The 26,919-nt window shown below is 44.7% G+C and overlaps 1 protein-coding gene across 1 annotated transcript in view; it reads left to right on the top strand.

The window, feature by feature from the left end:
* The first annotated feature begins 7,898 nt into the window (after positions 1 to 7,898).
* Positions 7,899 to 26,919, top strand: part of hmcn1 (hemicentin 1) — a 213,524-nt gene continuing 194,503 nt past the window's right edge. The window contains exon 1 of the mRNA XM_041838786.2: positions 7,899 to 8,473. Coding sequence (XP_041694720.2) covers positions 8,209 to 8,473 — 265 coding nt within the window. The 5' untranslated portion in view covers positions 7,899 to 8,208. The remainder of the gene's footprint in view (positions 8,474 to 26,919) is intronic.

Below are 26,919 nucleotides of genomic sequence, written 5' to 3'. Positions count from 1 at the left end.
CATTTTAGATTTTAACGTAACAAAATGCGGAAAAGGTCAAGGGGTCTGAAAACTTTCTGAATGCACTGTATTTACTACCAACATCAAGTAGTACAAATCTCTACCTGAGTTTTAGGAACACAAGCATTTTGCTACACCTGCAATAACATCTGCTAAATATGTGTATGCGACCAATAAAATTGTATTTTATTTGTACTCTACTTGTGTATCTTGAGTAGTGCAGAAACAACACATTCACTACAAGTCTCAACATAGTCACTACTGCACGAATGGGTTTTGTGTAGTAATTCAGTAGTACTTTTTCATGAGGGCAGGCGACTGTGAGTAGGTGAGTATTTCTTGGCCTTGCCTGACATATGAAACGGAAGCAGGCTACTTATTGTTCATTTTCTCTGCTTCTCTTCCGGTTTCCATTCCTTCACCCCTTTTGTGCTGTTTTTGGCCCCAGTCGAGTAGTCTATACATTTGGTGTCTAAAACAACATTTGTGTGACTTAGAACTGCATGTGCATTACGGTTCATCACCTATGAAAAGGGACGTTGTGCAATCCAAGGCTTGGAGAGTTTGTTTATTTGGTTTGGATCACCAATTTTCTGATGCAACCACCTTCTGGCACGCCTCACCATGACAAACCACCAGACCAGAGCCAGAGCCAGTCTGACTGCCTCTTACACAGGCCTGGCTCTGTCCAGGATGGCTTAGTGAGAAAGTGCAAAAGTCTCCACTTGAAGTATGCCAAAGACAAGCACTGAGAGTGAACTGGAATAAGCCAAGATAGTTAAAGTTATACTGTAGGATAAGGTAAACCCTTTTAGTGGCATCTAATAGCTTGCCATGGCTTAGTGATGTGGTGGATTGACTGATTTATATTTTTTTTATTTTTGATTTCACCTTTATTTAACCAGGTAAGCCAGTTGAGAACAAGTTCTCATTTACAACTGCGACCTGGCCAAGATAAAGCAAAGCAGTGCGATAAAAACAACAACACAGAGTTACATATGGGGTAAAACAAAACATAAAGTCAAAAATACAACAGAAAAATATATATACAGTGTGTGCAAATGTAGCAAGTTATGGAGGTAAGGCAATAAATAGGCTATAGTGCAAAATAATTACAATTAGTATTAATGGCTGAGACATTGACATCTCTTGGCTCTCTCCTAGTTTTGACGACCATCCAGCATTTCTTCAGAAGAATTGCACTGAAATTCACCTCATGTCACGGAGTCATTGTTAAACATTTACAGTATGTCAGAAAATAACAAACTTAGCTGTCTGGAATAAACATGTTCTCTCTCTCTCTCTCTCTCTCTCTCTCTCTCTCTCTCTCTCTCTCTCTCTCTCTCTCTCTCTCTCTCTCTCTCTCTCTCTCTTCCTCTCTCTCTCTCTATCTCTCTCTCTCTCTCTCTCTCTCTCTCTCTCTCTCTCTCTCCCTCTGTGTAATTAAGAAATTGCTTGAATTACCCACTGTCTTGTTTAATATAGAATATAGTATACCTGGTTGTTGTTCTGCTTGGATGCTTTCCATAGCAGGTGTTACGTCATGCCGTGTATACAGCACATTTGCATTTTTCAAAGTTTGTTTATTATGCAAAATGGTTGTTCACAGGCAGTGGCTCTAACATTATTTGAATGCATGTGTCTGGGTTTGTGTGGTTTGTGCTCTTATTTTAATCTTTCCATGAGGTTCTATGTGGTCCTCTGTAGCTCAATTGGTGGAGCATGGCGCTTGTAACGCCAGGGTAGTGGGTTCGATCCCCGGTACCACCCATACGTAAAATGTATGCATACATGACTGTGAGTCGCTTTGGATGAAAGCGTCTGCTAAATGGCATATTATTATTATTATGTCCGAACAGTGCAGTCAGCAGAATAAATGGTGAACTGGCTCCCCCTGGTGTCCATACATCGGAACCCCTATTAGACTTTGACCCATCATGGTCAATACATAGGCATTGGTTGCCCATGTCTAGATGCATTTGATGAAATCCTATATATGTTTGTGAAAATGTTATGATCCTTTTTATTGCTCTCTATTAGGGTGTGTGTGAAAAGGAGTGAGTTCTTGTCGGTGGGAAAAGCGCTGCTTCCTCCATGCAGTCAGTCGTCAGATAAAAGCAGACATCTACAGTGGGGAAAAAAAGTATTTAGTCAGCCACCAATTGTGCAAGTTCTCCCACTTAAAAAGATGAGAGAGGCCTGTAATTTTCATCATAGGTACACGTCAACTATGACAGACAAAATGAGAAAAGAAAATCCAGAAAATCACATTGTAGGATTTTTAATGAATTTATTTGCAAATTATGGTGGAAAATAAGTATTTGGTCAATAACAAAAGTTTCTCAATATTTTGTTATATACCCTTTGTTGGCAATGACACAGGTCAAACGTTTTCTGTAAGTCTTCACAAGGTTTTCACACACTGTTGCTGGTATTTTGGCCCATTCCTCCATGCAGATCTCCCTCTAGAGCAGTGATGTTTTGGGGCTGTCGCTAGGCAACACAGACTTTCAACTCCCTCCAAAGATTTTCTATGGGGTTGAGATCTGGAGACTTGCTAGGCCACTCCAGGACCTTGAAATGCTTCTTACGAAGCCACTCCTTCGTTGCCCGGGCGGTGTGTTTGGGATCATTGTCATGCTGAAAGACCCAGCCACATTTCATCTTCAATGCCCTTGCTGATGGAAGGAGGTTTTCACTCAAAATCTCACGATACATGGCCCCATTCATTCTTTCCTTTACACAGATCAGTCGTCCTGGTCCCTTTGCAGAAAAACAGCCCCAAAACATGATGTTTCCACCCCCATGCTTCACAGTAGGTATGGTGTTCTTTGGATGCAACTCAGCATTCTTTGTCCTCCAAACACGACGAGTTGAGTTTTTACCAAAAAGTTCTATTTTGGTTTCATCTGACCATATGACATTCTCCCAATCCTCTTCTGGATCATCCAAATGCACTCTAGCAAACTTCAGATGGGCCTGGACATGTACTGGCTTAAGCAGGGGGGACACGTCTGGCACTGCAGGATTTGAGTCCCTGGCGGCGTAGTGTGTTACTGATGGTAGGCTTTGTTACTTTGGTCCCAGCTCTCTGCAGGTCATTCACTAGGTCCCCCGTGTGGTTCTGGGATTTTTGCTCACCGTTCTTGTGATCATTTTGACCCCACAGGGTGAGATCTTGCGTGGAGCCCCAGATCGAGGGAGATTATCAGTGGTCTTGTATGTCTTCCATTTCCTAATAATTGCTCCCACAGTTGATTTCTTCAAACCAAGCTGCTTACCTATTGCAGATTCAGTCTTCCCAACCTGGTGCAGGTCTACAATTTTGTTTCTGGTGTCCTTTGACAGCTCTTTGGTCTTGGCCATAGTGGAGTTTGGAGTGTGACTGTTTGAGGTTGTGGACAGGTGTCTTTTATACTGATAACAAGTTCAAACAGGTGCCATTAATACAGGTAACGAATGGAGGACAGAGGAGCCTCTTAAAGAAGAAGTTACAGGTCTGTGAGAGCCAGAAATCTTGCTTGTTTGTAGGTGACCAAATACTTATTTTCCACCATAATTTGCAAATAAATTCATAAAAAATCCTACAATGTGATTTTCTGGATTTTTTTTCCTCATTTTGTCTGTCATAGTTGACGTGTACCTATGATGAAATTTACAGGCCTCTCTCATCTTTTTAAGTGGGAGAACATGCACAATTGGTGGCTGACTAAATACTTTTTCCCCCCACTGTATCTGCAGACATCTCCAACCCCAGCTGGTAATCTGTGATCTCCTCAGAGCCTGAGAAAAACCACACATCAGGATTTTTGTAATGTTCATTTGTTTTATGTGCCATTAATCAACATTCATATCATATCATAAACAATTGCCAGTAGCAATACTGCACATCTCAACAGCATCTTGTGAAGGTTTGCTGTGGGGCAGCAGAGGAAAACAAATGTAGCACAACTAAAGAATCCCTCATAGTCCTACTATATCCCGCTGAATCCCTCAGTCTTCACAGAGGAAGCGGGTCATTATGTGTAACTACCTTAAAGCTTCAGACTGACTCAGACTGCTTTGTACTATCACGTTAAGCCCCAGGTCAAGATTTCATTTAGTTCTGTGGGTTCAGTGTGGGGAGAATAGTCTGGGATAGTAGAAGCAGAGCGGAAATTATCCCTGGAATGTGTGGCTATAGATTGAGCCCTTGTTTAAACATGGGGTTAGAAGACACAGTTAATCTACTAATTACATTTGTTTCAGTCTGTATTCTGGCTAAGTGAAATATACATTGTACAGCAATAAAAGTTTTTTAAAATATGTTCAGCTGAAGATCAACTAGTCAATGTATTGAGGCTATGGATGGCCCTTTGCACAACATGTATCCTAAAGACTGACTAGGCCTGTGCAAGTAACTGGGTCTCCTTTACCATTTTAATGAAACACTCTGTCTGTCCGTGGCAGCTCACTGTGCTGTGAAATTAGCCTTATCAAGTTGTCTATCTCCCTCCCCTCCTCCAGTCTCTCCTCCCTTCCTCCCTCCCTCCCCCCTCCTTCAGTCTCTCCTCCCTCCCTTCCTCCCTCCCTCCCCCCTCCTCCAGTCTCTCCTCCCTCCCTCCCTCCCTCCCTCCCTCCCTCCCTCCCTTCCTCCTCCCTCCCTCCCTCCCTCCCTCCCTCCCTCCCTCCTCCCTCCCTCCCTCCCCCCCCTCCTCCAGTCTCTCCTCCCTCCCTCCCTCCCTTCCTCCCTCCCTCCCTCCCTCCTCCCTCCCCCCTCCTCCAGTCTCTCCTCCCTCCCTCCCTCCCTTCCTCCCTCCCTCCCTCCTCCCTCCCTCCCTCCCTCCCCCCTCCTCCAGTCTCTCCTCCCTCCCTCCCTCCCTCCCTCCCTCCCCCCTCCTCCAGTCTCTCCTCCCTCCCTCCCTCCCTCCCTCCCCACTCCTCCAGTCTCTCCTCCCTCCCTCCCTCCCCCTCCTCCAGTATCCCCTCCCTCCCTCCCTCCCCTCCTCCAGTCTCTCCTCCTCCCTTCCTTGCCACTCCACTGCCCCAGTAAATCCCCGGGGCTCTAATTTAAGCCACTTATCCATGTCTTACAATGTGTACAACATACCTCCCTGGCCCTGTGGCACCTTCCTTCCCACATACCACCACCTGTCCCCACATACTGCCGTTGGCCTGACACTTCCTGGACAGACAGACAGGAAGACAGGCAGACAGACAGATAGATATACAGACAGACAGACCGAAAGACAGACTTGTCTCTGTGCTGGAGATCGTGTCTGACAAACAGGGGTGAGGGGTTAACTCCAAGAGCTCTGTTGTGATGACCCTAAACTGGCCTGGTAGGCTAAATATAGTAACATTGAATGTATAGATAAAGAGCTACGAGTCCAAATTGTTAAGTATTTCCTGTCTTCAGCTCTAGATGGCGTTAGTGGAGCAAGTAGCCTAAAAATAAAACAGGATTGGTATGTCACTTCATTGCCTATTGGTCTGAATAAGAAACATTTAAGGAACATTCTGTAATTTCTATAGCCTGACCCCGCCACTTTGTTTGGCAAGCTGAGGAAGTGGATGGGGGGAATTTTAATTAGATTGTGAGAACAGTGGGGGTACATCAAAATATGCTCAGTTGTGATGACATTCATGCAATGTTTAAGTTAGGTTGCACAGGACATTCTTATAATGTTGTAAGAATGTTGACAGAACACCTGGTCTAAGTTCTTTAAAGGTTCCCAGAGCACGCAATATACATTTTACCTTGCTTTGGAGGTCCTCACAACATTTCAGGAACATTTAAGTTTTAGCTAATATTACCACAACATTCTCAGCATGCAAATTTGTAGCTCCTTAAAGCACAACACAGCAGATTGGAATACAGCCCATTATGTTCCTCTCCAGGACTGTGTTGGAGTTGATCTAGAAACACATGGTATATGATTTCATTCATAGGACATTTGAACAGCGTTTAATCATATAAACACAACCATATTTTTCAGACTTTATATGTCGACAATCTGCACGTGTGAGGTTTGAACCTGCAATGTTTGGTTCCCAAGCCAAGTCTTCTATCCTCTACACCTCCAGGGAAGCTCTCTTGCAGCTTCTTTTGTCAGTATATAGTCATGGCAGTATGGTCAATCAGGAATTCCATTCTTCCTTTTAAGTCTTCTTAGACGGAACTAACCCAGGGATATACTGGTCACTGGGTTATTCATCATCACTTTAACCATCCTCTGTATATGCTGTGTACTTCTGGGCCCATATTTACAAGGTACTCAAGACTATGAGTCTCTGATCACTTTTGCTTTTCAGATCATGAAAAATAAGATGGGGGACCATATCAAGCGTCAATGTTCTGGGAACTTGCACAAAACCAATTTTGGTTTGCTGGGAAAACATTACTGGTACATTGTGTTATTACATTACCTGGAAACCTAATGAGAACGTTTGGGGAATGTTCTTTGGTGGTTGTTACAGATGTTGTGCACAACATTTTAGTGAATGTTAGGAGAACATTCCAAGGTTAATTCATTTAAAACATTCTAAAAAATATATTTTGTTGTCCCCCCAAAAAATATTTGAATGTTTTTCTGATGTTATCATCCTAATTAGAACTTAATGGAAATCTTAGCTAATGTTCTGGCTTGCTGGGAGGCCAATGAAGAGACAGATTGTACAATATTAGGAGGAATGTATAGATAAATAGTATACGCTACAGTAGGCTACTAAATAAACTTTCCAGTGGCACTGACTCACCCAATGATGAAGATGAAGCCTGGGCTATTCACCGGTGATGGACAATGTGCTTGTGCCAATAACCAATCTCAAGATAAACTACTTTGAAAAACAGTGCTGTTTGCTCAGAATTACTCAAAGGTTGTTGAGATTTTTTCTTTTCTTCTACAGACAGATCAGTCTTCTCTTTTCAGCAGTAGGCATTTCCTTCCTAAACTGTACGTTCTTGCAATTGCATTTTGAAAGGCAAACTGACAGCCACAACCAACCATAGAAATGCTTTATAATCCATAGATAGCAGTTCCCATTCAAGTCAGGACTGACAGCCATTGCTAGTGTACCCATGAGTTTAACAGTCAAATTGCCAGGGTTAGAGCTTCCAAAACACTTATGTGGATTATACTGTATGTCTATGGCCACAGCAACAATCTGTTATATATTTGGCATGTGTGCTGCCCAAATTGTGGCCTTCCCAACTGGAGGCTAAGTGCATATGATAAAACTGAATCCACAGCTATTTTTTTTGAAGCTATTGATCCGCTGTGGCTAAATTATGCTCTCTGGTGAAGTATTTTGAATGATTTTATTTATCTATGTTCAGACAGGAGTAAAATAATTTTTTGAAAAATAATTTTTTATTTAATTTTGGCAAAATTATTGCAATTTATCAGGGGATGCTGGAGCACTTCCAGCACTCCTACTTCCCGCAGTTATGCCTACATGAAGTTGAAATTACAGTTTAAAAAAAACATATTTCGAAACAATAGTCTACATTGTTAGTTTACAAAGGATCCAATGACAATGAAAACATGTTATGATAGTCTTACTGCTCACAAGGCATTCATAAGCTGCTTGTAGCCTACATGTATACATACTATTGTGGTATCAATTCCTTTTCTTTCTGTTGGCCACAGTACTTTTTCCATGTAGGCCTACTATTTCAATATGAAACAAATGTGTTTCTCCATACATGTCTTGTATAATTCAAGTATAGCCTACTGCTATGTTTTAATGCACAGGGCCCCATCCCAGGCAGGACTCCCAAAACCCGCTGCTCCAATCAGAAGGCAGCTATTCTGTAAGGAGTCAATTTGCCTTGAGCCTTTCTTCTCCTGAGAAGCTTTGAGAAGGGGACTTGCAGAGTTTGGATAAGAGCTCCCGACACGGCAGCAGAGCTGAGCTCCTTCATAACTTCATAGGAAGAGTGTGAGAAGCTCAGAAGGTCCACCAGAGCGGCGGAGGTGACGCGCGCTGAATCAGAACATTGAAGGGCGCGAGAGCATCTTTGACAGCATCTAAAGTTTTCCACCGCTTTTCTCCTTTTTTATTTATTTAAGGAAAACAATATTGGCTTTTTCATCACTATCTTGTTACTGTTTTTAGGGAGCCAATGTCTCTCCCTTTACCTCGAGATTCATCCTGAGTTTCTGAGCGGAGACAAAAACTATTAGAACTTTGTTGGCGACGCGTCATAGACCGTTCGGTCTGAAAATGGGCATCAAGCGTGTGCCATTGTTGCTTGTGCAGGTACTTCTCCTGGCGGCTGTGTCCTCCGGGCAGAACACGGGGACCGAAGGGACAAAAGAGGAGATCCCAGAGGGAGCGTCCACCCTGGCGTTCGTCTTTGATGTCACCGGCTCCATGTACGATGATCTCGTGCAGGTTATTGAGGGGGCATCCAAGATTTTGGAGATGTCGCAGAGTAGAACAAAGAGACCCCTCTACAACTATGCATTGGTTCCCTTCCACGACCCGGGTAAGAAAAGCAGGGTTGATCTGCAATCATTAATAAATGTAATATAAATAAGAATGATTTATGATATGTACATGAAAAAACATGCCCTCTCTGTCTCATCATCTGAATCACACCTTTATCTTTGCAACAGTTTTTTTTTTCTGCAACAAAGTATTTGCAATTCTCTGCTATTGTAAGTGGTAGAATACAGATGTTTTGTATGGGCAAGTCTAGCCTACATGAACAGATCTTATTTGGAACAAAAGCAGACCTCATCGTCAGAAACGTGAGAAATGTAATAGTTTACCCACACTCTGGGCTCTGAATGCGTAATGTCTTCACACCTCAGCGTAGTCCGCATCCGGGCATTGTCTCCCTGTCTCCGCATGCAGATGTTCAGCTCCGCAGTCACTATCATTAGCATTCCGTTTGAGTTAGTGTGTTTAGGGCTATTACCTTTCAGGCACAACATCATACTGTAATGTGGTAGCCTACCTTGTATTTACTGTGAAAAGTGTAGAAATTAGACAAGGAAGAGGCCAGTGTCATGTTGTTAGATGTATAGATCCAAGTGGACAGGGCATTGAACTCTGCACACACTCTTCACACCAACTAATTGCCTATATGACATATCCATATATATTAGACACTTTTTGGGGGATCCAACGCTGCATGAGGTTTTATTTGGCCAAAAACAGAGGGAAAAGTGTGTAGCATATGTTTGAGTCTGTAATTACGAGCTGTGGATAGGGAGGAGAGCTGTGGATAGGGAGAACCATTCACTCATCTACTTGGTACATCGTCAACAAAAGCCATTGTCAGGGACTTGTGTTGTTTGCGGGGCCTGTTGGGGCCTAGGGGGGCCTGGGGGGCCTCGGTCAACAACACAGTGGCCAGCAAACAGTCCATAGCGCGATGGGATGCTGCGAGAGTGCCGAAATAAGCGCCGGGTGAGAGCTTGTTAAAGACAGAAAGGGAGAGAGAGGAAGAGAGAGATAGAGAGAAAGGGAGAAGTGAGAAGGAAAAGAGAAAGGCAGAGAGGGAGCATTTCGTTTTCCAGAACTCTAATACACCAAACCTGGATCTGACATAGAGATTGTTTCTGGACCCTCTGTGCCAAATAGATTTTCCATCCTGCTGTCCTCTGAGAGCACAGGAATGTCTTTCAAGATGCACATGCACAATATCTGGTTATCGTTTCAGAGCATCATCATCATACTGTTACTAAACCAACCAACTGACAGAGAGGAGAGAGAGAGAGAGAGAGAGAGAGAGAGAGAGAGAGAGAGAGAGAGAGAGAGAGAGAGAGAGAGAGAGAGAGAGAGAGATAGAGAGAGGAGAGAGAGAGCAGGGATTCGTGGTGACTCAGAGCAGTATTCCAGATGTGCGTTGCTCCTATGCTTAAATCAGCATGTCAAATTCTTTAAGCATTTTTGTATAACGCCTCAATCGAGCCTCTGTGCCATGAAAAATAAATAGTTGAAAGTGAGGTATGCACAGAATATACAAGTATTCCAAATGACTGATTCAATTAGTGCACGCTTTTGAAGAACAAGTAAACCTCTGGTCCTTTCCCATACGACTGATGAAGTATGATGTAGCCATAAAATAACATATTCTCCATTAGGTTGTATAGCCAGGTTTGGGTAAGTTACTTTTTAAATGTAATCTGTTACAGTTACTAATTACCTGTCCAAAAAATAATCAGTAACGTAACTTTTGGATTACCCAAACTCAGTAAAGTAATCAGATTACTTTTGGATTACTTTCCCCTTGCGCCTATTTTCAATGCTTTATTGAATGTCATTGAGAAAACAGAAAGGTGTCATAATGTACAGTACCAGTCAAAAGTTCAAGGGTTTTTCTTTATTTTTTACTATTTTTTACATTGTAGAATAATAGTGAAGACATCAAAACTATGGAATAACACATATGGAATCATGTAGTAACCAAAAAAGTGTTAAACAAATCAAAATATATTTTATATTTGAGATTCTTCAAATAGCCAACCTTTGCCTTGATGACAGCTTTGCACACTCTTGGCATTCTCTCAACCAGCTTCACCTGGAGTGCTTTTCCAACAGTCTTGAAGGAGTATATGATGAGCACTTGTTGGCTGCTTTTCCTTCACTCTGCCGTCCAACTCATCCCAAACCATCTCAATTGGGTTGAGGTCGGGGGATTGTGGAGGTCAGGTCATCTGATGCACCACTCCATTACTCTCCTTCTTGGTAAAATAGCCCTTACACAGCCTGGAGGTGTGTTGGGTCATTGTCCTGTTGAAAAACAAATGAGAGTCCCATTAAGCCCAAACCAGATGGGATGGCGTATCGCTGCAGAATGCTGTGGTAGCCATGCTGGTTAAGTGTGCCTTGAATTCTAAATAAATCACAGACAGTGTCACCAGCAAATCACCCCCACACCAGAACACCTCCTCCTCCATGCTTTACGGTGGGAAATAGACATGCAGAGATCATCCGTTCACCCACACCGCGTCTCACAAAGACATGGCGGTTGGAACCAAACATTTCCAATTTGGACTCCAGACCAAATTTCCACCGGTCTAATGTCCATTGCTCATGTTTCATGGCCCAAGCAGGTCTCTTCTTATTTGTGTCCTTTAGTAGTGGTTTCTTTGCAGCAATTCGACCATGAAGACCTGATTCACACAGTTCCTCTGAACAGTTGATGTTGAGATGTGTCTGTGACTTGAACTCTGTGAATCATTTATTTGGGCTGCAATTTCTGAGGCTGGTAACTCTAATGAACATATTTACATTTACGTCATTTAGCAGACGCTCTTATCCAGAGCGTCTTACAGTTAGTGAGTGCATACATTTTCATACTGGCCCCTGTGGGAATCAAACAAACCTGGCATTGCAAGCGCCATGCTCTACCAACTGAGCTACACAGAAGCTCTGCAGAAGAGGTAACTCTGGGTCTTCCATTCCTGTGGCGGTCCTCATGAGAGGCAGTTTCATCATAGCGCTTGATGGTTTTTGCGACTGCACTTGAAGAAACTTTCAAAGTTCTTGAAATGTTCCTTATTGACTGACCTTTGTGTCTTAAAGTAATGATGGACTGTCGTTTCTCTTTGCTTATTTGAGCTGTTCTTGCCATAATATGGACTTGGTCTTTTACCAAATAGGGCTATCTTCTGTATACCACCCTACCTTATCACAACACAACTGATTGGCTCAAACGCATTAAGAAGGAAAGAAATTCCACAAATTAACCTTTAAGAAGGCACACCTGTTAATTGAAATGCATTCCAGGTGACTACCTCATGAAGCTGGTTGAGAGAATGCCAAGAGTGTGCAAAGCTGTCATCAAGGCAAAGGGTGGCTATTTGAAGAATATCAAATATAAAATAAATTTTGATTTGTTTAACACTTTTTTGGTTACTACATGATTCCATATGTGTTATTCCATAGTTTTGATGTCTTCACTATTATTCTACAATGTAAAAAATAGTAAAAATAAAGAAAAACCCTTGAATGAGTAGGTGTGTCAAACTTTTGACTGGTAGTGTATATTTTTTTCTCGCAAACATCCTTTCAGAATTGAAAAGTTATCCAATAATTAATCATCTAGTTTTTCAAAAGTCATCAGTTATTCCCCAACCCTGTGTATGGGCTAGTACAGACTGTACCATATACAGTGTAAACCAGTTGTATTGTTAAAGTAAGCCTATACTAACAAGGTTTCTAGGGAATATTTGGGGCGGCAGGTAGCTTAGTGGTTAAGAGCGTTGTGCCAGTAACTGAAAGGGTTTTTCACTAGGTGAAAAATCTGTCGATGTGCCCTTGAGCAAGGCACTTAACCCTAATTGCTCCTGTAAGTCGCTCTGGATAAGAGCGTCTGCTAAATGACTAAAAATGTAAATATTTGTGGCTATTTCTGAGCACACAGAGAGAGAGAGTTTCCTGACTATTGTGTGCCGGGGGCCTAGGGGGAGGGGAGAATAAGATCAAAAAGTATTGGGACAGTGACACATTTTTGTCTCTGTACTCCAGCATTTTGGATTTTAAATGATACAATGACTATGAGGTTAAAGTGCACTGTCAGCTTTAACTTGAGGGTATTTTCATCCATATTTGGTGAACCGTTTAGAAATTACAGCACTTTCTGTACATAGTCCCCCCAATTTAGGGGACCAAAAGTGTTGGGACAAATTCACTTATATGTGTATTCAAGTATTCAATGTTGGATGCATTTGCTGTTTGTTTCGTTTCAGATTATGTCGTGCCCAATAGAAATTAATAGTAAATAATGTATTGTGTCATTTTGGAGTCACTTTTATGTAAATAAGAATAGAATATGTTTCTAAACACTTCTACATTAATGTGGATTCTACCATGATTACAGATCACAGGAGGTTGGTGGCACCTTAATTGGGGAGGACGGTCTTGTGGTAATGGCTGGAGCGGAATAGGTGGAATTGTATCAAATACTTAATGCCATTCCATTTGCTCCATTCCAGCCATTATTATGAGCCGTCCTCCCCTCAGCAACCTCCACTGTTACGGATTTTTTAAAACATTTTAGTCATTTAGCAGACGCTCTTATCCAGAGCGACTTACAGTTAGTGAGTGCATACATTTTCATACTGGCCCCCCGTGGGAAACGAACCCACAACTCTGGTGTTGCAAGCACCATGCTCTACCAACTGAGCTACACAGGGCCTGAATCGTGAATAATGATGAGTGAGAAAGTTTTTTTTTTGGGAGGGGGGTGGGTGGTATGATATTTGTTTGTCTGTAACTTTTCAAATCACTTCAAGTCCTGGAGTACAGAGCCAAAACAACAACACATTTGTACTGTCCCAATACTTTTGGAGCTGACTGAATGTCCTTCACTGCCTACGTAGACGCCCACAGTGCAGCAGTGGCGTATGCCGTAAAACCTAAGCCATACTTGTGTTTGACATTTCATCCCCATCCTACTGAAGAGGCACAGCTTTGTTTTTAAAGGGGTTTTATTCTGAAGTTGTTCCAGGTGGATGTGCATACATTTTCTCTGTTTTCCATTCTGCTCGCTGATAAGGAAGTGCCTCCTGTTTGATTTGGCTGTCTTTGAATCGGAGGCCAGAGCCCCCCCACTATTTACAGTGCAATCTGCCACAGTAAACATGGACCTGGAGGGTGTGGGGGGGGGGGGGGGTGCTGGGATATTGGGGTCAAATTTGTGTGGGAAGAACACTCAAGAAGCCCCCCTTTACTCCACCCTGGAGAGAGAGAGAGAGAGAGAGAGAGAGAGAGAGAGAGAGAGAGAGAGAGAGAGAGAGAGAGAGAGAGAGAGAGAGAGGGAGATGTTGTTTTGTGTCTTCTCACTTTTGTTTATTGTTTATTTCACTTGCTTTGGCAATGTAAACACGTTTCCCATGCCAATAATGCCCTTTGAATTGAATTGAGAGGGAGAGAGAGAGCGAGAGAGACAGAGAGAGGGAGAGAGAGAGAGAGAGAGAGAGAGAGAGAGAGAGAGAGAGAGAGAGGGAGAAAGAGAGAGAGAGGAAGAGAGCGAGAGAGACGGACAGAGAGACAGGGAGACACAGAGCATACTTCTCAAGTCATTTGACTGAAGCAGAGGGGTTGTGTTTATATAAGCCTTAGGAAAGAGCTGTTTCCATTGTTAGAATGCTGCTGAAACAGTACAGTGGCGGAAGGCTTGTGTCGGAGGTTCATTGTAGCATTACCACTTTGACACTTCCACTCTGGCAGTGGACTCTTTCAAAACAAGGTGCCAATGAGGCTCACTTACAGTGATAAGGAGGAAACATACACAGCATACGGAACAGGAACAGGACATTCCTGTGTGTGTGTGTGTGTGTGTGTGTGTGAGTGTGTGTTAGGTGTTGTGATGATCAACTGTTGAAATCTAATTAGCCAACTTCAAGCAGGCTCCTGTGCACTACTTTTGACCAGGCTATTCCCTATAGTTCACTAGGTTTTACCAGGGCCCTTTTGACCAGAGCTCTATGGGCCTTGATCAAAAGTAGTGCACTATAATGTGAACAGGGTGCAGCCCCTGTGTTGCCTGTAGTCAGGGACTGGACCGCTGCTCTGAGGCTGCTGGCTGCCTGTGGAATCATCAGAGAGGTGATGACGGTGTAGCTCTTAGTCCCTCAGAAGATCAAAGAGCATCAGCCGGTGTTGGGGACTCCTTTGTAAAGTAGTATCTTTGTAAAGTAGTATATTTGTAAAGTAGTATATTTGTAAAGTATTATATTTGTAAAGTAGTATCTTTGTAAAGTAGTATATTTGTAAAGTATTATCTTTGTAAAGTATTATATTTGTAGTCTTATATTTGTAAAGTAGTATCTTTGTAAAGTAGTATCTTTGTAAAGTAGTATCTTTGTAAAGTATAATCTTTGTAAAGTAGTATCCATCCCTTTTTTTCTCGTGTTTTAGTTTTCTCTCTTTTTCCTTTTTTGAGTGGCAGCATTTTCTGTCTGAAAACCGCCCCGCCCGTGTGAGATTACAAGGATCTTTGCATGTTGCTGGACAGAGTCAATAATGATGCCATTAAGCAGGAATTCCGAGGTGAGGGGGTTGAAAATGGTAGTGAGGCAGTCGAGGAGGAGCGTGGCAGAGGACAGTTCACCTCTCCTGTTTCATCTTTGTAACGACCTGCCTGGAATATGAAAATAGCCTTTAATTTTTAGGAGTGCTTGACTCGTGCACCTTTTTTCTCCGTGCCTCAGGGGTTGAGCGCAATAGTTTAAAACGCCACTTAGCGTCTTTGTAGTTTTCCTACAGGGGTTCCCCCCTGGGCTTTCATCTGGGAAAGTTTAGAATACCTCAGGGCTTGTTTGGAAGCACTTCTAAACATCACCTCCATTTGTGTTACTATTTCAGCAGTTTTGAGACAGAGAGCTGTAGTCTAGATAGGTTTACAATGTTTAATGTCACTGTGGAACATGCAGACTGCAGTTTGTTGTGTTTTCTACATAAACCAGCCATGTCTCCATCCTCAGTTCTGTTTTCTCCTTCAACCTGGGCTGCATACTCTCGGGCTGTGCCCCAAATGGAACCATATTCCGTAGTCCACTACTTTTGACCAGAGCTCTATGGGCCCTAGTTAAAAGCAATGCACTTCATAGGTTATATTGTGCCATTTGGGACACAAGCCTCTGTCTCATCTGGAGCTTCTGAGAGTTGGTCTGTCCTGATTGTGACCTGAGGGGGCGGTGACTCCACTCTCTGTCAGTCTGTCTGTGCTCTCTGCTTTGTAATGATTGGATAATGTGATATCGTCTGACCTCTGGTGACCGGCGCAGGTTTGTGAGGTCACAGCCTCCCTCAGGTCACTGTCTGTGTGCCTGTGTGTGAAAGAAGGCCTGAACTTGATACGGTGGTGCCAGCCGAGTGGAGTAACTGGGTCTAGGATGGAGGGATGGGAGAAGAGGGGATGTATCCATGTATGGCAGTGATTTTAAAGGTTCTTGTAGAGGGAGAAAATAGAGATTAAACAGGTAGAGACATTTAGCTACACAATGATGCTCTGCTTACAGGGAAGTTGATTACAGGTTGATTACAGGTTGATAACATGTTTAGCAGGCTTACTGGACCCCAATGTTGGAAAATAATTTCCTTCTAACCATTTTAGCCACTTCCAGCCACTTTCAGCTCCTGAGGGGTTTTTCGGCTGTTCGGGCACACCATTCTTTTTCTGGAGTCAAGCCGAAGTTCAGAGCCGAAGTCTACGCCCCTTCATCTATGATTGGTCAACAGTAGGCATTCTTCAATAAGTCTTTGTTGCCATTCAACGAGAGACGACTCGTTTTCATGCAGATTCTTTCATTGAGAAATACCGCACCAAACATCTTAGTTAGATGTAAAATTGCACGACTAAGATCTCCTCTGGAAAAACGTCAAAATTAATGACAGATTTCTTGAGTTATCTTAGATTAATTCTGATTATTTTGACGAAATGTATACTGGCTACGGGGCATCAAAATAGACAAACAGGACTATTGCCGCTTTTTTCTCGTTTTTCAAGTGAAGGTCTTTTAAAGGAGTACGCGAGCACACTCTTTTGGTTCGGCTAGCTGAGTTTGGCTAATCGCCAGCCGAACTGAAGCAAGCATGACGCCTTTAGCCAGGTCTCCCTTGTGAAAGAGGTCTACTGACCTTAGTGGGAGAACCTGCTTAAATAAAGTGTATTCAAACAAACAAAAAGCAGAATAATCAACCTATGAAACATAGTAGCTGTTGTTTCACCCCTCTTGGTTCAGTGCTCAGAGTGTTCAGTGGGTTTCATCCTTAACCTGTTACTATCATTGGGTTAATCCAGGTACACCCAAACAGCTGTGTGATTGTGTGATTTAGATGTGACAAGGTGGGCTTGAAAGTGAACCGTTGAACGTGACGTCAGAGGAATCCAACCCTTGAACTCTGCCCTTCTTTTGACCGATGTACAGTATGTTTACGAAACATGGATTGTGTTGCATAAAGGCATGTTTTGCTGCTTATCTGAGGGCTCGAGTTATGTCCTGTGAACCTGCTATGAGGTCAGTTGTGTTAGTTTACTGTCTTGGCTTGACATGCCTGCGCTGCTGAAAAAGACAGCATACAGTATACCAGATCATTGTGTTAGGACACTTTGATGCTGATATGCTGGTGACCAATTTATGCTGGTATGCTGGTAACGCTGGTTTGCTGGTGACCAGTTTATGCTGGTGACCAGCATACCAGCAATAGCTGGTCACCAGTGTACCAGCATTTGCTGGTCACCAGAAAAACCAGCATCAAAGTGCTTAATTATTTAAGACAATCAATTACAAATATCATAAGGCCTTACTTTGAGGGCCTAGTTTTTCCCTAATACAGTGGCCACATCAGGCCTGCAAGTCACATTAGGCTGGCTTGCAAAGTGATGTTTAACTTCTATTGGAATCCAGCCAGAGTAAGTGTCAGAATGACTGCCAGGGTTAGAAAAATGAATAAAAAAGACTACCTAAACCATCTAAACGGGAACAACCATTTCAGCGGATTTCATTTGGGTGCAAGAAGTCCAACTAAGATTGGATTAGTTTAGCAAAATGTATGTTATTTCTTTTTGTGTAGCATAAGATTTATGAATCAATCAATGTACATGCAAAAACACAGATATTGAAACAAACAATAGAACTGCAATAGAGCATGCTGAGAAATATAATGATGGCCGTGGTTTTGCCAACTAGACCATGTTGGTTAGAAGGCGGCCGGTAGCCTAGTGATTAGAGAGGTGAGGCACCAACTGGAGCATTGCCAGTTCGAATCCAGGGTCTGACTGGAAAAAAAAATCTGGCAGGATGTGAGCTGGCAACTGGAGGTGTGCTTGTATAAAAACCTAGGTGCCCTTGAGCAAGACACTTAACCCCCCACAACGGCTCCACGGGCTCGCAGTGTGGCAGCTCTCCGAAAAGTAACTCTATGTTTGTGTGTCTTTTGGAGGGGTTGGGTTAAAAGCAGAAGTCACATTTCGGTTGGACCTTGTGTGCAATTGACCAATGAAGTGATCTTAATCTTCAGCTGGACCAGTTTTGTCACCAGCAGACGAGCTAGTGGGCCAGTCTAACTAGCTAGACCATGCTAGTCAGACCAGCATCAGACCATCATAGACCAGCTTGAAATTTATGCTGGCCTAATCAGTTTTTCCCCCCAGCAGTTTGCAGTAAGCACGCTGCACTGTACTCTGTCTGATGACCATAGATAGGACAGTGGTTGCTACAGGAAGGAGGACTGTTATTTCTTCTCCCTGTTGGAAAATGGATGAATGATTAAACAATTTAATGAATTGTAGCATGGATTCTCTGGTCTAGGCCATCCCCTTAGACCTTGGCAATGCCACAGAATGAGAAGAGGCATCTAGCTGCCAAGCACTGTGGTACTCAACTCAACCCTTAAAACATGAGAGCTGTTGCCAGTCAGTCAGCATGCAGAGAGCCTTATTATCCATAATAACAGGCAGGAACCCCTGGATGAACACACTAACCCTATCAGAGCATTCCAAACTCAGCTTTTTAACAATCAGATTAAAACCGATTACACTAAAAGATTGTCTAGACGCTCGTTATTAGGGGAAAGGTTATTTACGTAAGATTTTTGGTACAGGTTAATTTTATTATGTCGCGTTTTAAATCCTGGTTTGGAGCCAGTCTGGAGGGCTCATTTGGAGGATATTAGATATACTCTCTGTCCGTGCCAAAGGCTAACCATCATTCCCATGGTTTGGGATGACGCGACCTCAGGTTTGTTTTTCCGAGAAGCACATTTTTCCCCTCTACCTTGTAAGCCATTCATGTACAGTTGAATCAAAACATGTGTAAGGTTTCAGTGAGTCCGTAATGCCGGCACTGACTGGAGAGTGCGGAATGACATGTACCTTGTTTTGCTCCACCGGTAAAGGAAAGGTGGTGCGGTCGGTTTCTCCCCTCTTGGCAGGCGATCAGGCAATGAATGCGAGGGGAGGGGAGGGGAGTGGAGTGGAGGGGGAGGGGAGGGGAGGTGAGGGGAGGGGAGTGGAGGGGGAGGGGAGGGGAGGTGAGGGAATGTAGGTTAGTGGGGGGAACAGCTGAGATGCTCCTGGAAGGAGTTTTAAGGGCATTGGTAGGTGGTGCGCCGTGTTTTTGAGGGGCATGAAGGCCTGCAGCAGGGTGTAAAGTGGTATAGCGTTTGATGTGGACAAGTGTTGGAGGACAAAGGACCAGGCTGTGGAGCTTTAGGTCAGGATGTGTCAGTGGCCTCTGCCCCCTCAGGTCTGGCCTGGGGTGGTCTGGTCTGGCCTGGGGTGGTCTGGTCTTGCCTGGCCCAGGCTGGGGTGGTCTGGGCTGGGGTGGTCTTGTCTGAGTTGGGGTGGTCTGGTCTGGCCTGGGCTGGGGTGGTCTGGTCTGGCCTGGGGTGGTCTGGCCTGGGGTGGTGGGTGGTGGTGGGTTGAGCTCGGGTGGTGGCGGTTGGTGAGTTGTGTGTTGTGTTGGGGGTGGTGGCGTGACGTGTGTGAGCATACAGGCAGACGGATAGCGACAGATTCTCTACGGACTCTATTCTGCAGCAGTGAGTGAACAGAGTGTGTGGTCCACAGAGCTAATGTGCTGCTGCTCTGCTGAGCTTTCCCAGTTAGACTCTGCACACACACACACACACACACACACACACACACACACACACACACACACACACACACACACACACACACACACACACACACACACACACACACACACACACACACACACACTCACTCACTCTCACAGATACAGTGCCTTGCAAAAGTATTCATCCCCCTTGGCGTTTTTCCTATTTTGTTGCATTACAACCTGTAATTAAAAAATATTTTTATTTGGATTTCATGTAATGGACATACACAAAATAGTCCAAATTGGTGAAGTGAAATGAAAAAAATAACTTGTTTCAAACTATTCTAAAAAATGTATAACAGAAAAGTGGTGCGTGCATATGTATTCACCCCCTTTGCTATGAAGCCCCCTAAATAAGATCTGGTGCAACCAATTACCTTCAGAAGTCACATAATTAGTTAAATAAAGTCCACCTGTGTGCAATCTAAGTGTCACATGATCTGTCACATGAACTCAGGATATATACACCTGTTCTGAAAGGCCCCAGAGTCTGCAACACCACTAAGCAAAGGGCACCGCCAAGCAAGCGGCACCATGAAGACCAAGGAGCTCTCCAAACAGGTCAGGGACAAAGTTGTGGAGAAGTACAGATCAGGGTTGGGTTATAAAAAAATATCCGAAACTTTGAACATCCCACGGAGCACCATTAAATCCATGATTTAAAAATTGAAAGAATATGGCACCACAACAAACCTGCCAAGAGAGGGCCGCCCACCAAAACTCACAGACCAGGCAAGGAGGGCATTAATCAGAGAGGCAACAAAGAGACCAAAGATAACCCTAAAGGAGCTGCAAAGAGATTGGAATATCTGTCCATAGGACCACTTTAAGCCGTACATTCCACAGAGCTGGGCTTTACGGAAGAGTGGCCAGAAAAAAGCCATTGCTTCAACAAAAAAATAATCAAACACGTTTGGTGTTCGCCAAAAGGCATGTGGGAGACTCCCCAAATATATGGAAGAAGGTACTCTGGTCAGATGAGACTAAAATTGAGCTTTTTGGCCATCAAGGAAAACGCTATGTCTGGCGCAAACCCAACACCTCTCATCACCCCGAGAACACCATCCCCACAGTGAAGCATGGTGGTGGCAGCATCATGCCGTGGGGATGTTTTTCATCGGCAGGGACTGGGAAACTGGTCAGAATTGAAGGAATGATGGATGGCGCTAAATACAGGGACATTTTTGAGGGAAACCTGTTTCAGTCTTCCAGAGATTTGAGACTGGGACGGAGGTTCACCTTCCAGCAGGACAATGACCCTAAGCATACTGCTAAAGCAACACTCGAGTGGTTTAAGGGGAAACATTTAAATATCTTGGAATGGCCTAGTCAAAGCCCAGACCTCAATCCAATTAAGAATCTGTGGTATGACTTAAAGATTGTTGTACACCAGCGGAACCCATCCAACTTTAAGGAGCTGGAGCAGTTTTTCCTTGAAGAATGGGAAAAAATCCCAGTGGCTAGATGTGCCAAGCTTATAGAGACATACCCCAAGAGACTTGCAGCTGTAATTGCTGCAAAAGGTGGCTCTACAAAGTATTGACTTTGGGGGGGGGGTGAATAGTTATGCACGCTCAAGTTTTCTGTTTTTTTTGTCTTATTTCTTGTTTGTTTCACAATAAAAATTATTTTGTCATCTTCAAAGTGGTAGGCATGTTGTGCAAATTAAATGATACAAACCCCCAAAAAATCAATTTTAATTCCAGGTTGTAAGGCAACAAAATAGGAAAAATGCCAAGGGGGGTGAATACTTTCGCAAGCCACTGTAAACATGCAATATCATGCACAGGCACAAACTGCATGCATATGCATACTTCTTGCATATATTATGACTTGTGGAAATGTGGAACCCATTTTGACTTTGCCTTGTGGAACCCGTGCTAACACAGCATGGCAAAAGTAGATGGCTACAAAGCAGGCCTTCAAATCAAATAAAATCAAAGTTTATTGGTCGCATACACAGAATTTCAGATGTTATCGCTGGTGCATCGAAATGCTTATGTTTCTAGATCAAACAGTTCAGCATTATCTAGCAACACAATAAAATACACACATAATCTCAAAAGTTAAAAAATATCAGAACTATCAGAACAAGCAATGGCAGAGTCCGGAAAATGGTGTGTATAGACAGTGCAGACAGTATAGGAATAGAACACACTCAGCCTGTATATAGCTACTTACTTTCTCATGTTCTTCTCTTCTACTTTGCTGTTTTTATATAGTACTACTGATACTGATTACTGCATTGTTGGGAAAGAGCTTGCAAAAAAAAGCATTTCACTGAACTTGTGCACGTGACAATAATACTAGAAATTTGAAAAGGTGTGTACAGCAGTAGTTATATAGGATGAGCTATGACTAGAATATAGTATGTAAACATTATTAAAGTGACCAGTGTTCAATGTCTCTATATACAAGGGCCAGCAGTCTCTTAAGGTGCAGGGCAGAGTACCGGGCGGTGGTCGACTAGTGACAGTGTCTAAGGTGCAGGGCAGAGTACCAGGCGGTGGTCGACTAGTGACAGTGTCTAAGGTGCAGGGCAGAGTACCAGGTGGTGGTCGACTAGTGACAGTGTCTAAGGTGCAGGGCAGAGTACCAGGCGGTGGTCGACTAGTGACAGTGTCTAAGGTGCAGGGCAGAGTACCAGGCGGTGGTCGACTAGTGACAGTGTCTAAGGTGCAGGGCAGAGTACCAGGCGATAGTCGACTAGTGACAGTGTCTAAGGTGCAGGGCAGAGTACCAGGCAGTGGTCGACTAGTGACAGTGTCTAAGGTGCAGGGCAGAGTACCAGGCGGTGGTCGACTAGTGACAGTGTCTAAGGTGCAGGGCAGAGTACCAGGCGATAGCCGGCTAGTAACAGTGTCTAAGGTGCAGGGCAGAGTACCAGGCGATAGCCGGCTAGTAACAGCGTCTAAGGTGCAGGGCAGAGTACCAGGCGTTAGTCGACTAGTGACAGTGTCTAAGGTGCAGGGCAGAGTACCAGGCGATAGCCGACTAGTAACAGTGTCTAAGGTGCAGGGCAGAGTACCAGGCGGTAGCCGGCTAGTAACAGTGTCTAAGGGGCAGAGTACCAGGCGATAGTCGACTAGTGACAGTGTCTAAGGTGCAGGGCAGAGTACCAGGTGGTGGTCGGCTAGTGACAGTGTCTAAGGTGCAGGGCAGAGTACCAGGCGGTGGTCGACTAGTGACAGTGTCTAAGGGGCAGAGTACCAGGCGGTGGTCGACTAGTGACAGTGTCTAAGGTGCAGGGCAGAGTACCAGGCGGTGGTCGACTAGTGACAGTGTCTAAGGTGCAGGGCAGAGTACCAGGCGGTGGCCGGCTAGTGACAGTGTCTACGGTGCAAGGCAGAGTACCAGGCGGTGGTCGACTAGTGACAGTGTCTAAGGTGCAGGGCAGAGTACCAGGCGGTGGTCGACTAGTGACAGTGTCTAAGGTGCAGGGCAGAGTACCAGGTGGTGGTCGACTAGTGACAGTGTCTAAGGTGCAGGGCAGAGTACCAGGCGGTGGTCGACTAGTGACAGCGTCTAAGGTGCAGGGCAGAGTACCAGGTGGTGGTCGACTAGTGACAGTGTCTAAGGTGCAGGGCAGAGTACCAGGCGGTGGCCGGCTAGTGACAGTGTCTAAGGTGCAAGGCAGAGTACCAGGCAGTGGTCGACTAGTGACAGTGTCTAAGGTGCAGGGCAGAGTACCAGGCGGTGGTCAACTAGTGACAGTGTCTAAGGTGCAGGGCAGAGTACCAGGCGGTGGCCGGCTAGTGACAGTGTCTAAGGTGCAAGGCAGAGTACCAGGCGGTGGTCGACTAGTGACAGTGTCTAAGGTGCAGGGCAGAGTACCATGCGGTGGTCGACTAGTGACAGTGTCTAAGGTGCAGGGCAGAGTACCAGGCGGTGGTCGACTAGTGACAGTGTCTAAGGTGCAGGGCAGAGTACCAGGCGGTGGTCGACTAGTGACAGTGTCTAAGGTGCAGGGCAGAGTACCAGGCGGTGGTCGACTAGTGACAGTGTCTAAGGTGCAGGGCAGAGTACCAGGCGGTGGTCGACTAGTGACAGTGTCTAAGGTGCAGGGCAGAGTACCAGGCGGTGGCCGACTAGTGACAGTGTCTAAGGTACAGGGCAGAGTACCAGGTGGTGGTCGACCAGTGACAGTGTCTAAGGTGCAGGGCAGAGTACCAGGCGGTGGTCGGCTAGTGACAGTGTCTAAGGTGCAGGGCAGAGTACCAGGCGGTGGTCGGCTAGTGACAGTGTCTAAGGTGCAGGGCAGAGTACCGGGCGGTGGCCGGCTAGTGACAGTGTCTAAGGTGCAGGGCAGAGTACCGGGCGGTGGCCGGCTAGTGATGGCTGTTCAACAGTGTGGTGGCCTGGAGATAGAAGCTGTTTTTCAGTCTCTCGGTCCTGGCTTTGATACACCTTTACTGTCTCCGCCTTGTAGATGGTAGCAGGATGAACTTGGGTGGCTGAGGTCCTTGATGATCTTCTTGGCCTTCCTGTGACACCGGGTGCGTGTAGTCATTGTGTAGAGCCAAATGCTTCCAGTACTAGATGTGAAAGAGGTGCTCCAGTAATGTTAGAGAGGTGTGGTAGGTGCTCCAGTTATGTTAGATAGGTGTGGTAATGTGCTCCAGTTATGCTAGAGAGGTGTGGTAGGTGCTCCAGTTATGTTAGAGAGGTGTGGTAGGTGCTCCAGTTATGCTAGAGAGGTGTGGTAGGTGCTCCAGTTATGCTAGAGAGGTGTGGTAGGTGCTCCAGTTATGTTAGAGAGGTGTGGTAGGTGCTCCAGTTATGCTAGAGAGGTGTGGTAGGTGCTCCAGTTATGTTAGAGAGGTGTGGTAGGTGCTCCAGTTATGCTAGAGAGGTGTGGTAGGTGCTCCAGTTATGCTAGAGAGGTGTGGTAGGTGCTCCAGTTATGTTAGAGAGGTGTGGTAGGTGCTCCAGTTATGCTAGAGAGGTGTGGTAGGTGCTCCAGTTATGTTAGAGAGGTGTGGTAGGTGCTCCAGTTATGTTAGAGAGGTGTGGTAGGTGCTCCAGTTATGCTAGAGAGGTGTGGTAGGTGCTCCAGTTATGCTAGAGAGGTGTGGTAATGTGCTCCAGTAATGTTAGAGAGGTGTGGCAATGTGCTCCAGTAATGTTAGAGAGGTGTGGTAGGTGCTCCAGTTATGCTAGAGAGGTGTGGTAATGTGCTCCAGTAATGTTAGAGAGGTGTGGCAATGTGCTCCAGTAATGTTAGAGAGGTGTGGTAATGGGGGTGGACAGTGCTTGGCTGATTCCTCCTGACCAGAGGCCTAGTCCTGCCAGGAACCTGTCTGCCTGATCCCCCTCAATGTGTCCCTCCTGTTCCTCCACAAAGGATGTTCTGAGTTACACTGAGGGGGAGTTACACTGAGGGGGAGTTACACTGAGGGGGAGTTACACTGAGGGGGAGTTACACTGAGGGGGAGTTACACTGAGGGGGAGTTACACTGAGGGGGAGGTACACTGAGGGGGAGGTACACTGAGGGGGAGTTACACTGAGGGGGAGGTACACTGAGGGGGAGTTACACTGAGGATGAGTTACACTGAGGGGGAGGTACACTGAGGGGGAGTTACACTGAGGGGGAGTTACACTGAGGGGGAGGTACACTGAGGGGGAGTTACACTGAGGGGGAGGTACACTGAGGGGGAGTTACACTGAGGGGGAGTCCCAAATGGTACCCTATTCCCTATATACTGTACACCATATATACAAAAGTATGTGGACACCCTTTCAAATGCGTGGTATTGGCTATTTCAGCCACACCCGTTGCTGACAGGTGTATAGAATCGAGTACACAGCCATGCAATCTCCATAGGGAAACATTGGCAGTAGAATGACCTTACTGAAGAGCTCAGTGACTTTCAACGTGGCACCGTCATAGGATGCCACCTTTCCAACAAGTCAGTTCAGCAAATTTCTGCCCTGCTAGAGCTGCCCCGGTCAACTGTAAGTGCTGTTATTGTGAAGTGGAAACGTCTAGGAGCAACAAAGGCTCAGCCGTGAAGTGGTAGGCCACACAAGCTCACAGAATCTTAACGCTACAGCATACATTCTAGACGATTCTTTGCCTACAACTTTGTGGCAACAGTTTGGGGAAGGCCCTTTCCTGTTTCAGCATGACAATGCCCCCATGGACAAAGTGAGGTCCATACAGATCTGGTTTGTCGAGATAGGTGTGGAAGAACTTGACTGGCCTGCACAGAGCCCTGACCTCAACTCCATTGCACACCTTAGGGATAAATTGGAACGCCGACTGCAAGCCAGGCCTAATCGCCTAACATCAGTTCCCGACCTCACTAATGCTCTTGTGGCTGAATGGAAGCAAGTCCGCGCAGCAATTTTCCAACATCTAGTGGAAAGCCTTCACAGAAGAGTGGAGGCTGTTATAGCAGCAAAGGGGGGACCAACTCCATATTAATGCCCATGATTTTGGTCCTGCTCTCTAACCATACTCTGCTCATTCCATTCCACTATAGTCAGCCTGTTCATGCGTTGTCCTTTTCACATGTCTTCATAGAAATTAACTCATATACGCATCATATTGTCTTCCATTGATGTGGCAACCTGCCTGCCAACATCTGGCTGGGTTTATGGTTCTCAACAAAATAGGCTTTCTATTGTCATCGACACACGCACACACACACACACACACACACACACACACACACACACACACACACACACACACACACACACACACACACACACACACAGAAATATCTCAGAATAATTGCTGTGTGTGTGTGTGTGTATAGTACTGCCAGTATATAACTGTATATAGTACTGCCTGTATATAGTACTGCCTGTATATAGTACTGCCTGTGTGTAGTACTGCATGTATATAACTATATATATTACTGCCTGTATATAGTACTGCCTGTATATAGTACTGCCTGTGTAAAGTACTGCCTGTGTATAGTACTGCCGGTATATAACTGTATATAGTACTGCCTGTATATAGTACTGCCTGTATATAGTACTGCCTGTGTGTAGTACTGCATGTATATAACTATATATATTACTACCTGTATATAGTACTGCCTGTATATAGTACTGCCTGTGTGTAGTACTGCCTGTATATAACTGTATATAGGACTGCCTGTATATAGGACTGCCTGTGTATAGTACTGCCTGTGTATAGTACTGCCTGTATATAGTACTGCCTGTGTGTAGTACTGCCTGTATATAGTACTGGCTGTATATAGTACTGTCTGGATATAACTGTATATAGTACTGCCTGTATATAGTACTGTCTGGATATAACTGTACATAGTACTGCCTGTATATAGTACTGTCTGTATATAGTACTGCCTGCCTCCACCATGAGTACAGAGGATT

Source organism: Coregonus clupeaformis, chromosome 20 (genome assembly GCF_020615455.1).
Source record: "Coregonus clupeaformis isolate EN_2021a chromosome 20, ASM2061545v1, whole genome shotgun sequence".
NCBI lineage: Eukaryota > Metazoa > Chordata > Actinopteri > Salmoniformes > Salmonidae > Coregonus > Coregonus clupeaformis.
This window is presented reverse-complemented; position numbering and strand designations above follow the sequence as displayed.